Source organism: Oryzias latipes, chromosome 15 (genome assembly GCF_002234675.1).
Source record: "Oryzias latipes chromosome 15, ASM223467v1".
NCBI lineage: Eukaryota > Metazoa > Chordata > Actinopteri > Beloniformes > Adrianichthyidae > Oryzias > Oryzias latipes.
Genome location: NC_019873.2, coordinates 9,803,643 through 9,816,929, shown reverse-complemented (window position 1 = coordinate 9,816,929; position 13,287 = coordinate 9,803,643). Strand labels below are relative to the sequence as shown.

The window sequence follows — 13,287 nt, the reverse complement described above, 5'->3', positions numbered from 1 at the left end:
TTATAGTTTCAAAACATTTAAGTTAATGACGAAAGCTTTTGTAAAAAAAATGCAAATGTTTTCGTTGCCAACATGCAACACAATAGAAGCATTTTTCTTCCAAATAAAAGCCTGTCCAAACCAGAGTGCATTCTAGCTGATTATATTTGTTTTCTTATTTTTGAATCTGTTGACAGAAAACCATCTGAGGACAAACATGTCTGCAGTCTTTTCATTCCTCTGCTGGTTGCAGCTACTGCATGCTTCGTTATGCCTGACTGATCGACACGATTGGTCAGTTGAATGAAGAAAACCTTTGATGACACATCGGACAGACAACAGCCCAAGCTACAAAAATGTTATTTTATTGAAGAATTCGCAATAAGAAGTGAGAAATCATCAACATACACGGTATGTTTAAAAGATTTGCTGCTTCTCTGGGTCTAGAGGAGCAGCACAGGATGGTTCTGAGCATGCTCAGAGCTGCAGATCAAGCTCAGGTCAGCTGGCCACCACATTGTCTTTGACTGGAGACATTGGTTTTCCTTTCCTGCAGGGACTCAACCTCTGGGCGTCTCTGAGAGCAGAAAAACAAAGTGAAGGTTAGACTAATTTCTCATTTCTATGAACAAATGTTCATATAGTCCTTTTTTTGTGCGTTTACACACATAAAAAATCTTGTGACCAACAAGTGGGTAAGAAAAAAAGAGAAAAAAAGCATCCCGTTGTTCTCAGTCATCTGCTCTGAGCTCTGCAGGTTTTTGCTGAAGAAGCTGCTTCGTTCAAGCTTTGATTCTAATCGGTCCCATTCCTTAAATTTACATTTCATGCAGAAACACCAAACACGACCTACTACAAACAAAAGAAGGAACATGCAATAAGAAAACATCTTAAATGAGAAAAAAAAAGATTCCTCCTGGAAAATTACAGAAGAAATGGCAACTAAGTAAATGAAGCATCTCGTAAAGGAACTCTGATGTTTCATAGGAGCTGAAAATCATCCAACCAGAATAAAGGGTTGGAGATGAACAGTCGGTGACTTTCATAAAACTGTGGACTAAACGAGCTGCATTCTTTTGAAAAACGGGTCCTTGTGAAATTGACCGGACGCCTCTGGCGTCTCAGCTTCCACGCCGGTTCTGTTACATGTTCAATAACTCTCTCCAGGAACCTGCAGGACTCACTTTTTGAAGCTGAAGTTCTTCCAGAGGCCGCTGATGGTGGCCTGGACCCCCGGGCTGTTCTCGTTATTTGGGGGGGAGTCCTTCTTCCCAGAAGCTGAAGGCTTCTTCCTGAGCCCGCTGGCTCTGGCGGGGCCCAGCGCTCGAGTCTTCGTCGCTTGGAGCTGACCGCTGGAGTTCAGCTTGGACAGTCCGGAAACCTTCAAACAGAAAAGAAAAAAAGAGTTTATAAATGAATCGTGTTTACAAAAACTTCAGGACAAACATACCTTTGATCCCAGCATGCTCGGTTTTGGCTCCGTTTGGGGGGCCGGACTTTCCGCTTTTACAGGGCTTGAAGGGATTTCCTAAAAAACATGAATAAAGTTTTTGTTAAAGGAACAGTTCTGCGTATTTCAGGCACGGCGGCGGCGTCTGTCTCAAACCCAGAGGTTTGTATAAGGGGCGGAGTTTGTTTGGACGCACCGATGCAGCATCAAAGGCGGGGGCTTCCTCTCTGTCGCAGGGAGTCAGCTGGGGCTGAGACTGGGAAAAGTAGGCGCTGTCCTGGGAGGGCGAGGAGTCCAACTGGCTGTCCTCAGACTTTTTGTCGGGGGAGGGCGAGTCTCTTGGGAGCCCACCAGTCTGTAAGGAGGAGAAAGTCTCCCTCTTGTAGTGGAACTGCTGCAGAGCTGCCAGACCTGAGGCAGACTTTGATGCTCTGGCTGTTTCCAGCGATGAAGATCCACCTGACCACTGGAAGAGCTGGAGCCCCTGTTTGGCTGAACTGGGGGGGCTGCTAGTGGGAGACTGAGAGGGGCTGGGGGTTTCCACAGACGGCCAATCAGGACCGTCGCTGTCCTGAGTCTGGATGCTGAGCGAGGATTTGTCCCCAGGTGGACCTGCAGCTGCTGGTTGTGCTTCTCTGGGGGGCTCCTCCATGCTGGGACCTCCTGCTGATCTGGAGCTGCTGAAGAACCTGCAGGTGACGAGGAAGAGGGAGGAGCTGAGCTTCAATCAGGAGAGTGAGTGTGTAACGGAGCAGAACAGAAAGGCATTAGGGAGAGGAAACACCTTAAGCTTTCCTCCTCCTCACAAGACCAACCCAGAAGAAACTGTGAAAAGCTCCTGCTGCTCCCTAATGTTGTGGGACGGGTCTTCCTACCTCCAGATGAACTCTCCCAGCTGTTGTCCCACCCAAAGCTTGATCAAGGCTTTCAGAGGGTTAACAACGATTTGAATTATTCCGCCTATGTTAGCCAAGATCCCATTAATCTGGTGGAAAGAGCAGATCAGGATCAGGATCTTGACTCTGAAAAGAAGCTCCTGTGAAGCTTCTAGAAGCTCCACGTTGCCATCAGTGGGATCAGCCAGAATAATCCTAAAGATTTCATTCAAAGCAGCTAAATGTTAGGCTTTAAAAATAATAAATCCATGTTTCCAACTGCAGCAGTGCAATCAGAACTCAAGCTTTTCTCAGGAAAGAACTGAAATGTCATTTTTCTTTCAAATCGTGTTCAGACTTGATGATGTCAATTTTTATTTGAGAGGATTTAAAGGATGCTATGGAAGTTTTGAAAATGTAGAAATACACAAGCAGTGTGAGCTTCAGTGATGACTCAGAACCCAGAGTAGACTTCAGATCCGTTCTCATTAGAGTTCATAAAACGGTGTGAGGCCTGACCTGCTGAAGGTGGCCTGGCTGTCATCCTCCTCTTCATCCCGGTTCCTCCTCTGCAGCAGTGTGGCAAAGCGGTTCTGTGTCCGGGGCTTGCCGCCGACCACGGGCCGGTCCGGTGTCTCTGACTTGGACCTCTTCAGCACAGATGTGGAGTATTGCTCCAGCACCTCCTGGTCAGGAACATCGCAGTCTGCAGGAAGACAAAGAGAATCAAATCAGAAAGAATTTATTTCTGTAAATCCTGGGAACAAATTGTGTTTTTTCACATTAGCATTAAATTATAAAGTTATACATTTATAGTAAAAACACTGTAGTTTACAGAATAAACTTCATTCTTACTTTGCACATTGTTTCGTGATTTTTTTTTAGAAGAAATTGTAACAAATTGAAAAATCATATATGTGGGATTGAGAGAAAAATCAGCTGCATTAACACTTAGTATTAACAGTAAGACAAACATTCAAACGATTGTAATAAAGTAAAAAAAAACAGAGGTCAGAGTTACATCACCTGTATGCAAAAAACAGAGGGAAAAGCTGAACATGCTAACACTAAACTGTAGAATTAAACACACAAACTGGAGAAAAAGCACCAAAGTGAAAGACACTTTTCATAGAGCATCGGTACGGTGGCCTTGGAGGTCAAATCACATCAACAAAAAAGGACAATAAAGATTACAACAAATGGAAAAAAAATGTTAGAAATTAAAAAAAAAATCCAGAAAGCAAAGTGCAAGAAGAAAAAAAAGTAGTTTCCAGAAATCAAGATGAAATATTAAAAAAAATATAAGAAATCAAAAAAGGTAGGTGTAATAGGACATCACTAATTAGATAATCAGTTTTGAAGAGGAGGGAAAGCAGAACAATTTCATGCCTGATTTGTGCCAAATACTTGATAGAGCAATCACTGAAATGTTGCAGTGGCTAGAAGCTACAATAACATCTGAAGGACCATATCGCCATATCAAAGGTGAACAAGCATCATCAGAATTCCTACCTTTAACGGTTCCTTATTTTGTTTCTTTGTTAACTTTTCATTTAGATATCTGGGAATTACTTTTGTTTTCTAAAAAGTTTATTTTTTTTAGGAATTTAGTGTTGATTTCTAAAGTGTAACATTATCATTTTTTCATCATTCGATTTGCTTTTTCAGTCGTCATTCTGACCTTTAAGACGCTTTGGCGTTGAGTGATATGTTAGTATGATTGGCACTTCAGGGCCACCAAAGTCATGGATGAGAAACACAATATTCAGATGATGGCAGAAATATTGCAATCCAGACTTTGGTCTGACAATGTTTTCAATTGATTTACATTTAAAACGATTAAAAAGTGTTTTATTTCCACAGCTAAGCCCGTTTTTGGTGGTAGTTAACGACAGCTATGAATTAAAAACAAAAACATTTCTGCATTTCTTCACACTGAACCAGGACTGCAGCATCTCGTCATTTTAACTTCACCTTCATCCTTTGTCAAATTTGGTTGCATGTGCAACGATGAAGATCATTGATCATCTTTGATAACGCCACTTGGACGCTTCATCCCTGCCCCCATGATTGAGAGGAGGTTCCGCCATCAACCAATCAGGTCAGCTCACCCTCTCTGGGCCTCTTCACCTGCAGCAGCCTGTCCACGCTGATGACCCGCTCCTGCCCCCTGGTGGGCGGAGGCCTGTGTGGGGAGGCTGCAGCTTGGGGTGGGGGTGCTGGAGTGAAGCCTCTGCTCCAGATGCTGCCCCCGCTGGAGGCTGGCGAGCCCTTCCAGCTGTTGGTGCGATGTTTCCCCTGCTGAGGAGACGAGGACAAACCCGTTCTGAGACGTGAAGGTTCAATTCTGTCACCTCGGTCTGAGAGAAGCTCCCACCTGTGGATTATCTGGACTGAAGTCATCTATCCGCTCCATTGTGTTGAAATCAAGATTCCCCAGGGCCATCTCCAAGCCTCTGTCATCTCCCGGATTCCTGAGGTCACTCACATCAAGGAGAAACACTTTGGATGGGGAGGAACTTCATGTTTTCTGACGTAGATCAGAACGCGACTGAAAACAGGATACAGGCCGGCGTAGCTGAGGGAGGCGGGGTCAGTGTGCTCCGGGTACGGGTTGAGGGGAATCACCTTCCTCTGGACGGGATCGAACACCAGCTGATGAAGAAAGGTGTTGTTTGCCCTGATGAAGCCCTCGACGTACTCTTCAGGCACCACTAGATTCATCTTCAGGTACTGACCCATCTTCTTAATCACCTGTAGAGAAAGCAAAAAGTATCTGATTTTATTATTAGAATCAACTTACAAAATGACTACCAAAATAAAAGACAGAAACTGATGCTTATGAATCTGTTTAGGTAGAGATTAAACAAGATGTGGAGTCTTTGCTGCCACCTGTTGTCTAATTCTAGTAGTACATCAACAATAAAAAAATAAAATCTTATCATTTTGATTTCCTGATCCAAAACAAACATGTTTTTTTCTGCTCCATTAATGTCATTACTTTCATGTTTGAACAGTTTTATGTGATAATATATAATAATATATATAGAAAATGCTTTTGGGTGCCTAAGAGTTTTTTTGACAAATATTTTTTAATTCATGCTTTTAGTTATATTTAACTCATTATTAAAAAATATTTTTAGATATATTTAGTTTGCTTTAACTCCTAATTAACGTTATAACAAGTCCAAATAAAACTTTATACAGATTTTATTTTTTATTGTCTTTAATTATTTCTTATTTAAAAGGATTTTACCACTTATTACAACTGATGTTTGTGTCGATAAAGACAGCACGGATGGTGAATAATATGACTGACAGGGGTCAGCCTGGCCCCGCCCCTACCTTCAGGATGTCCGGGTCTTTGGCGAGCCGCAGCAGCTTGCAGGCCTTTCCCAGGCCGATGCCGTGCAGCGAGGGAAGGTAGTCGCAGCCGGAGAGGATGCACATGTACCTGAACTTCTCCTCTGTGAAAATGTTTCCCAGGGAGCGGCAGCGACCCAAGTTACCTTGATCTATCTCCAAACCATTGCCCTGCTTGTCCATTTTCAGGATCACCTAGAAAGAGAGTACCTTTGCTGAAACATGACAGCAGAAGGTCTTCTTGGTTTCCTGAAGTTTGCGTGGTTTATGGTTCTTAATGTTTGGCTAAAAACCGTCTGCTAACATCCTTGAATTCTTTATGAAGCCTGGTTTCTAATGTGCTGCTTCACTTCCACACACACAATCATCTGCCTGTCACGGATCACTGCCTCTGTCACAGCACTGCATACCGTCTTGCAGCCAAACGCCAGCAGGTCAGAGTCCTCAGTGATGACCGCCTGAGCCAATCCAGACTTGGTGAGGTACGCCAGCTGAGCGTCCGCTTCGTACGGGGCCACCAGGCAGTCCACCCCCCTCGCCCTGGCAGCCTGGTTCAGGAGAAGACACACAATCAAGAAGAAAACCTCACCAACTTGTGTTTGCAACTGTGTTCTGACATTCCAGACCCCGAAAAACCCCACAAGGAGTGACTTACTGAACAAAGATGGAACTACATTTAGTAAAACGATTCCTTCTTACAATAAACACTAACAAAAAGTGTTCTTGACAGAATGCAAGAATTTGCTTGAGATGGTTGATTTATTTATGAATATTAGATTGTTGTCTAGCCGTATTTCACTGTGCTCATTCGTCCACCACATGATGACATCACCAGATGTTCAGTCGTGTTTAGATCAAAGTTTAATGAACCTCAGATTAACTTGTATAAAAAAGCTAAATTCTTCGCTCAAGGATTAGTTTAGTCATGGAGCGAGTGATGCAGCTCATCCTCACCTTGATCAGGTTGTGTGCCATGGCGGGTGTGATGTTCACACAGCGGGTGAAGCAGTCTCTGGCCTCTGACAGCTTCCCTTCCCGCAGCAGCCGTCTGCCTTTCTGGAGATTGGCTTCCCGCCGCCTGAAAAGGAACAGAGTTGGTGAGATCTGCAGAGGAGCGGAATGCAGAGCCCATCAGGCTGCTCTCGTTCACAGCAGACTGAGGGAAAGAGCTGAGGCGAAACCGGGGAACTGCAGCTCGCCTCTGGCGACTCCTGCAGACCCACTCCGTCTCCAAAAAAGGAGAAATGAGGGGAAGATACTCACTCTCGTCGAGCCTTTTCCACTTCCTGTTTGGACGGCAGATTGCGCCCGTCAAACACCAGGATTGGTTTGATGCTGAAGTTCAGCAGCATGTCCACAAACTTCAAGCAGTACCACACATACCTGCAGCGGGGTAAAGCGAGCATTAGAGCGTCTCCGTCAAACACCAGATCATCACGCAGGCAACACAGAGACTCACTGGTCCGTCGGCTCTCCTTTGGCAAGCTTCTCGGCGCAGGAAAAGGCTCCTTTGTGCAGCCAGCAGTAAGTGTCCACAGCCACCGTCTGGCCCTTGTACTTCTTCACGTTGATGGGTTCTGCTGCATCCTTGATGAACTGCAGCAGGCCAGTGATTCCCATTTTCAACAGCCGAGCTCCGCCACTCCCAACAGGATCGGGTCTGGTTTCTTTTGGGAGGACATACTTTTAGAATAAGCGCTAATCACAATAAGATAGGGATATTGTCGAAACTCAGTGAATGTCATATACATAGGGAGATAATTGCATTGGGGTGATAGACACATCATTTTGTGTTTTCTTTATAATGGTCTCCCTGTGTTCAGTGTGCTTTATTTTAAAAAAAAATTCTAAAAAGGAAAAAACTGTTCAATGTGGCATCAGTTTCAACATTCTGGGGAAATAAAAAGCTGATCTTGTCTGTAAGTCATTCTAAGTTCGTAATTCAAACTGCTATGAACAAACGACGGCGCTTAGCGAAAGAGCAGCACCACCTGACCATAGTGAGCTTTCAGGTTGGTGTTAGACATTCAGATGTTGCAGGTTATCTTAGTAAGTCTTAAATAGTCATCAGCAGACTTATATCAAGACACAGAACCACTGACAGAGTTTGTTCAGACCCAGGAGTGAATCCCCTCCAGTGACAGACCAGAACCATGACCAGAACCTAAGGACCTCTGAACTCAGACATGGTTCGGCAAACGCCACACATCTGCAGGCCCGTTTACCAGATGTGACGGGTACTAGGGGTTCCAGACAAACCAATCACAACTGACTCCACCATTTTGACTTGAAAACCAGACGACTGTACAGCTGACTCCACTGACACCAAGACACCGCCGTGGACGTTTGCAGTGGGTGCAAGACCATGTGACCTGGACAATGCAGCAAAGGTCTACCGTCCTGTTCACTTGCACAGAAAAGATGGTCGTCAGCGTTGCTGGAGAAGGCGAGGTGAGCGAAACGCCGAGGTCAACCTGATCGTTCACTTTGGAGGGGAAGGAGCAACCGTCTGGACAGGCATCAGCAGTCAGCGTAAAACCGATTTGGTTATTGTAGATGGTCCAGTTACTGCACATCATAGAACCATCATCCTCCCCCATTTCCACCAGAACACCCCCAACTTTCTGTTCATGGATGATAATACCATGGAGCCAGAATTGGACTTCAGCAAGTGGGAGTCCCTCAATGACCTCTGACCTGAACCCCTTAAGCAGGTCTGGGACCAGCTGATGCAGAGACCTGGATGATCGTACCCCACCCCAAAGTGACCTGGCAGAACTGCATGCAGCACTTGTGGAAGAGTGGAACACATTTCCTCAGGACAACATCAAAAGCTGGACATACCCGCTACCGCCTTTTTAGGGGTTATTTTTATTACTTTAATTAATTTATTACTGTCTTAATTTTGGGGATAATAAATATGAAAGCAATGAAAATAGTGTTTCCTTCTCGTTCATTATTACTCAGATAAGGGAACTTTAACCTATTTCGTTAAAATTCAGACCAAACAGAAAAGGCACTGATAAATGACAATTACCTTAACTTTTAGTGAGTAGTCAAAATACGTCCAGCCAGGTCAAAGACAAAACTCATCTTTGTTTTAATGTCAAACTTTCTTACAAACGATTAAAAAGCAACCCAACTTTGGTTTGTTTTGCCGAAGTATAACCTTATGTCGGATAAAATAGATTCGCACACAATTTTCGAGGAGAATGACTTTTTGACGACACGACGAACGACGGACAAACAAGCAAGAATTATTTAGGTAGGACAATTTTATGTTCTCCGGCTCGATCACAAACAAACGTTGGCTTCAACGGTAATGGCTCAACTAACGACGATAGCCGGAAATAAACTTAAATGGTGTGGAATTGCAAATATTTTATGTAAAAACGTACCTGTTTGGCGGTATCGAAACACAAAAGCTGGTAGGTAGCTCTAAAAAATTTGGTTTTAGCGGCAAACACAGTGCATCCAGTAAAAACTCTTCCTATTGGCCAGATTAGCGGAAAGGGCGTGGTGACCGGAAGAGAAAATGGTGAACCCGGAACGCTGGAACATTGCAATGTGTCCTCCGCACCACTTGGTGGCAGTATAACAAAATTGAATTTGCGCTGATTGTTGCTCACGACACTACATAGCGGCATGTGTTTAAAACTCTACCAACAAGCCTCATTACATGAAAAAAATATATATCTTCAAAGAATTTAAGGATGGTGGTCTCAATTTGTTGATTTTGACTGCCTTAACGGAACCCCGATAATAAACTGGCTGAAATCGTGGATCAAACACAGTGGATCAAACACAGCCAATCCTTCTGGTTTTATGTCCCAAATTATTTATTTAACAAATTAGGCGGGTTAAAGTTGGTGCTTAATAGTGATTTTGACATTGATAAGCTCCCTATAGCATTATCAGAGTTCCACAAACAAATTCTGCTATACTGGAAAATATTGTGTGCGCATAATTTCACGCCACAATCAAATATTATATGGAACAACAGATACATCCTCCACAGAAACAAATCCTTGTTTTGTGCTGAATGGTTTGGCAGAAGTGTCTGGTCGGTGTCTGAACTGATGGATACGCAGGGCAATTTATTAGATTATGAGCAATTTTGTTTAAAACATAACTTTAATCCTCCTATTTCAGAATTCTTAAAAGTATGTAATTCTCTTCCTCGACAATTTGTATTTCTAACAAGGAACACAATGACACATGTAATGATAAAACCACAGTTAGCCACATTATCAATTGAAGCATGCCTATTACGGACAAAAAATGTAATAACTCTTTTATCAGAAATTGGTTCATAGAAAGGTTTTTTCCTGGACAACAGAACAAAAACAATATACTGCATAAATTTGAACAAAATGTTGTTACTAAATTATGAAGCGATTTCATGAAACCTCCTATTCCCCCAAAAGTTAAAGAAACACACTTCAAAATTATGAATGATATTTTTCACTCCAAAGAATTACTTAGATTATGTTTCAACATTGATGACAACTGCTGTACCTTCTGCCAAACTGCTGTTGAGGAAACCGACCACATATTTTTCCTGTGTAAAGTTATACAAATTTTCTGGTTGGATGTTTACAAATGGTTAAAAAATAAGTTCCCATTCAATATGGACTTCTTTTCAAAAGAAGTAATAATTTTTGGCCTGTCACTACACAACAATGTAAATAATGTATCTATCAATACTGTGTTATGTTTAGCCAAGTTTTTTATACCTTCTTTAACAATGAGGCAAAGTAAGGCAAGTTTATTTAAATAGCACAATTTGTACACAAAGTAATTCAAGGTGCTTCACAAAACAGAAAAAAGGCATTAAAATCACAATACATCATAGAAATAATCAACGTAAAATTTACTTTAAAATAAAAGAAAAAATTTGAAAATTGATTTAAAAAGAAAGGAAGGAAAGGAAAGAAAAGTGCAGATAGGAACTTTCAGTCATATACACGGCTAAACAGAAAGTTTTTAAGTCTAGATTTGAACATGAACACAGAAGAGGCCTGTCTTACGACTTCAGGGAGGCTGTTCCAGATTTTAGCTGCAGAATATTGAAACACTGATTCCCCTTGTTTAGTTCTGACTCTGGGAATCAACAGGAGGCCGGTCCCTGAGGTCCTCAGAGTACGAGATGGTTCATATGGCACTAACATGTCAGAGATGTACTTTGGTGCTCGGCCATGGAGAGACTTGTACACAAGCAGAGCTGCTTTGAAGTCTATTCTTTGAGGTACAGGGAGCCAGTGCAGAGACCTGAGCACAGGACTAATGTGATCATACTTCCTAGTTTTGGTCAGGACTCAAGCAGCAGCATTCTGGATGTACTGAAGCTGTTTTACGGCTCGTTTGGAGAGGCCGGTGAGCAGGCCGTTACAGTAGTCTAACCTACTGGAGACAAATGCATGAATAAGTATCTCCAGGTCTGGCTTTGACACTATGTTTTTGATTTTGGCAATGTTATTCAGATGGTAAAATGCCGCTGATGTTACTGACTTGATATGGCTGTTAAAGTTCAGGTCAGAGTCCATGATTATCTCTAGATTTCTGACTTGATTTGAGGGTTTAAGAGACAGAGAATGATGAGGTCAATTTATACTTAAAATCCATAAAATTAAAGCCATAACAGTTTATGATATCCTGAGTGATATTCCCAGTGTCTGAGACAGTTTATTTATCTGTTGTATACCCCTGCATTTTGTAACACTATCCAACGCTGAAATTTTGTGAATTTTATGTAAATGTTCTGGTGTTTTGCATTGTGTTAAAAAAAAAAACTCTACCACTCGAAGGCGACATTTCCCCTAAGATTTGACTTGAGAATGCAGCTGGTACTTCAGAATCAGCTTTAATAGCCAAGTAAGAGGGCAAACATACAAGGAATTTGGCTTTGGTGGCTTATGCTCTTATGTAAAAAGGACAATGCAGACAAACCAGGACAAAGCATAGATGCAAAATAATAGAAAGAACAAGACAAATACAAGATTTCAGCCGGTTTTAGACTACAATCTTTTTATTACCCAATACAAATATTACCATAATAAAATCATTTATATTCAAAGGTATACATAGATATTATCCAGTAAAAGATACTTGTCGATTTGGACACAGTATTGAACATCTTTTTGTAGATTGTTCTGTTTTGAAGTGATCTACAAACTCATGGGCCTTTTTGAGAAAACTGTCCCATTATCCATTCAATTTGTTTTTGATGGCAATCAAATATTGTCAAAATATTATATACTCAAGAGAAAATGGTCAGGTAGTTAGAAGTTATTAAAAACAATTAGACTATTTAAAGTTGTTCAGTGTATTATTTCAATTTTCATTTCTTTTTACTTCATTGTTTAGTCTTGGATGGTTATTTTGTTATAAGATATATAAACTGCTTTATGCTTTGATTTGTTTGAAGAAAATGTTTGGATATGTATACTACACTTGTAATACTGTATTGTATTTTGAATTGTCTCACAATTGAAGAAAAAAAACATTTAAGGTGGTTTAAAAGTTCTCATGTTTGAGCTTTCTGTCTGGTCAGAGTTCATCAGAACGACATCTCTGGGAAGAAGCTGTCCTTGTGGCGAGTGGTTTTGGCGTACAGAGGCCGGAAATGCTGGCCTGAGGGGATGAGTCTAATAAAAAATTGCATCCGGGATTTGAGGGGTCTGCTGACATTTTATCAGCCCACTTCCTAACCCTGGAGCGGTAAAGGTACTGGATGGAGGGGAGGTTGGAACCAATGATCCTCTTTGCAGATCTGATGTCAGGACAGACTGGATTGCAGTTGGCTGCATTGAAAACCAGGGTTGGTTTCCCAGATGGCGCTATGAGTTTATTCTAGTGTTGGTCCCTAGGCAAGACCCTTCACGCTAATGCCCAACTATGTAGCCACAAGGGGACCCTCCCAAGTGTGGGCATCCTTGAGCCGGTCCCCTGCCCATAAAATATTGGGTTGTGTCAAGGGTGTCCAACGCAAAATTCTGCCAAACCAAGCGTGCCAATTGGTTCAAGCCGATTAGCTGTGGCAACCCCTGAAGGGATATGTCAAGTGAAGAAAAGACCAGCAGCTCTTTGACCAGATTGAACTTTTAAGTATAACATCTGCTGGGCCTTTTTTGGGGGTTGTCAGCCCAAGATCCCATGAGATCTTGGCATCTCCCTAGTTTCAAGTGGGTTCAACTCTGGCTGAACCAGAGGACTAACCACTGCTCTTCTGTTTGCTAACTCACCATCCCTAATCTGATTAATTCAATCCAAGTTTCTTTAGTCAAAACACCCAGCAACTTTGCAGGCAAGTTTCATCGTCAACAGGATTTGTGGACCTTTCCAGTGTTACTTAACTGTATACTTCGAGTGATCAAATCATGGTATAACCGCTAGATAACTGGTTTCTGTTCTTTGCACATCTTAAATGTGCAGGAGACTGTTCATTTCTCATCCAGAGAGTTTCCAGTATTTTAGCAGTGTCACTCAAGTTATTGGTGCTTGGGGTTGGAAGACCAAGCAAATGTGATTTGACGGGGTAGGAATAAAGGCAAACTTGCCGCTTCAACTTTAAAGTTGAAATTAAAAGGGACCATTGAAGAAGCCATCTGATTATATCCA

The 13,287-nt window shown here is 42.2% G+C and overlaps 1 protein-coding gene across 3 annotated transcripts; it reads right to left on the bottom strand.

Annotated features, from left to right (window-relative positions):
• Positions 1-323: 323 nt before the first annotated feature.
• exo1 (exonuclease 1) lies at positions 324-9,202 on the bottom strand. Of its 3 annotated transcripts, none has more exons than XM_011484139.3 (14): positions 9,066-9,202; positions 7,127-7,334; positions 6,931-7,050; positions 6,622-6,745; positions 6,078-6,215; positions 5,650-5,862; positions 4,871-5,058; positions 4,682-4,778; positions 4,416-4,605; positions 2,824-3,010; positions 1,626-2,118; positions 1,430-1,507; positions 1,164-1,360; positions 324-556 (listed from the first exon to the last, which is right to left on the bottom strand). In XM_011484139.3, exons 2-14 carry the CDS (start codon positions 7,285-7,287, stop codon positions 481-483), a joined length of 2,262 nt encoding a protein of 753 aa, XP_011482441.1. In that variant the 5' UTR covers positions 7,288-7,334; positions 9,066-9,202; the 3' UTR covers positions 324-480. The 3 variants fall into 3 exon arrangements, with proteins under 3 accessions (XP_011482441.1, XP_004077258.1, XP_011482442.1); XM_004077210.4 differs by having other exon boundaries at positions 4,416-4,602; XM_011484140.3 differs by lacking the exon at positions 9,066-9,202 and adding an exon at positions 8,705-8,997.
• Between the last annotated feature and the right edge of the window lie 4,085 nt (positions 9,203-13,287).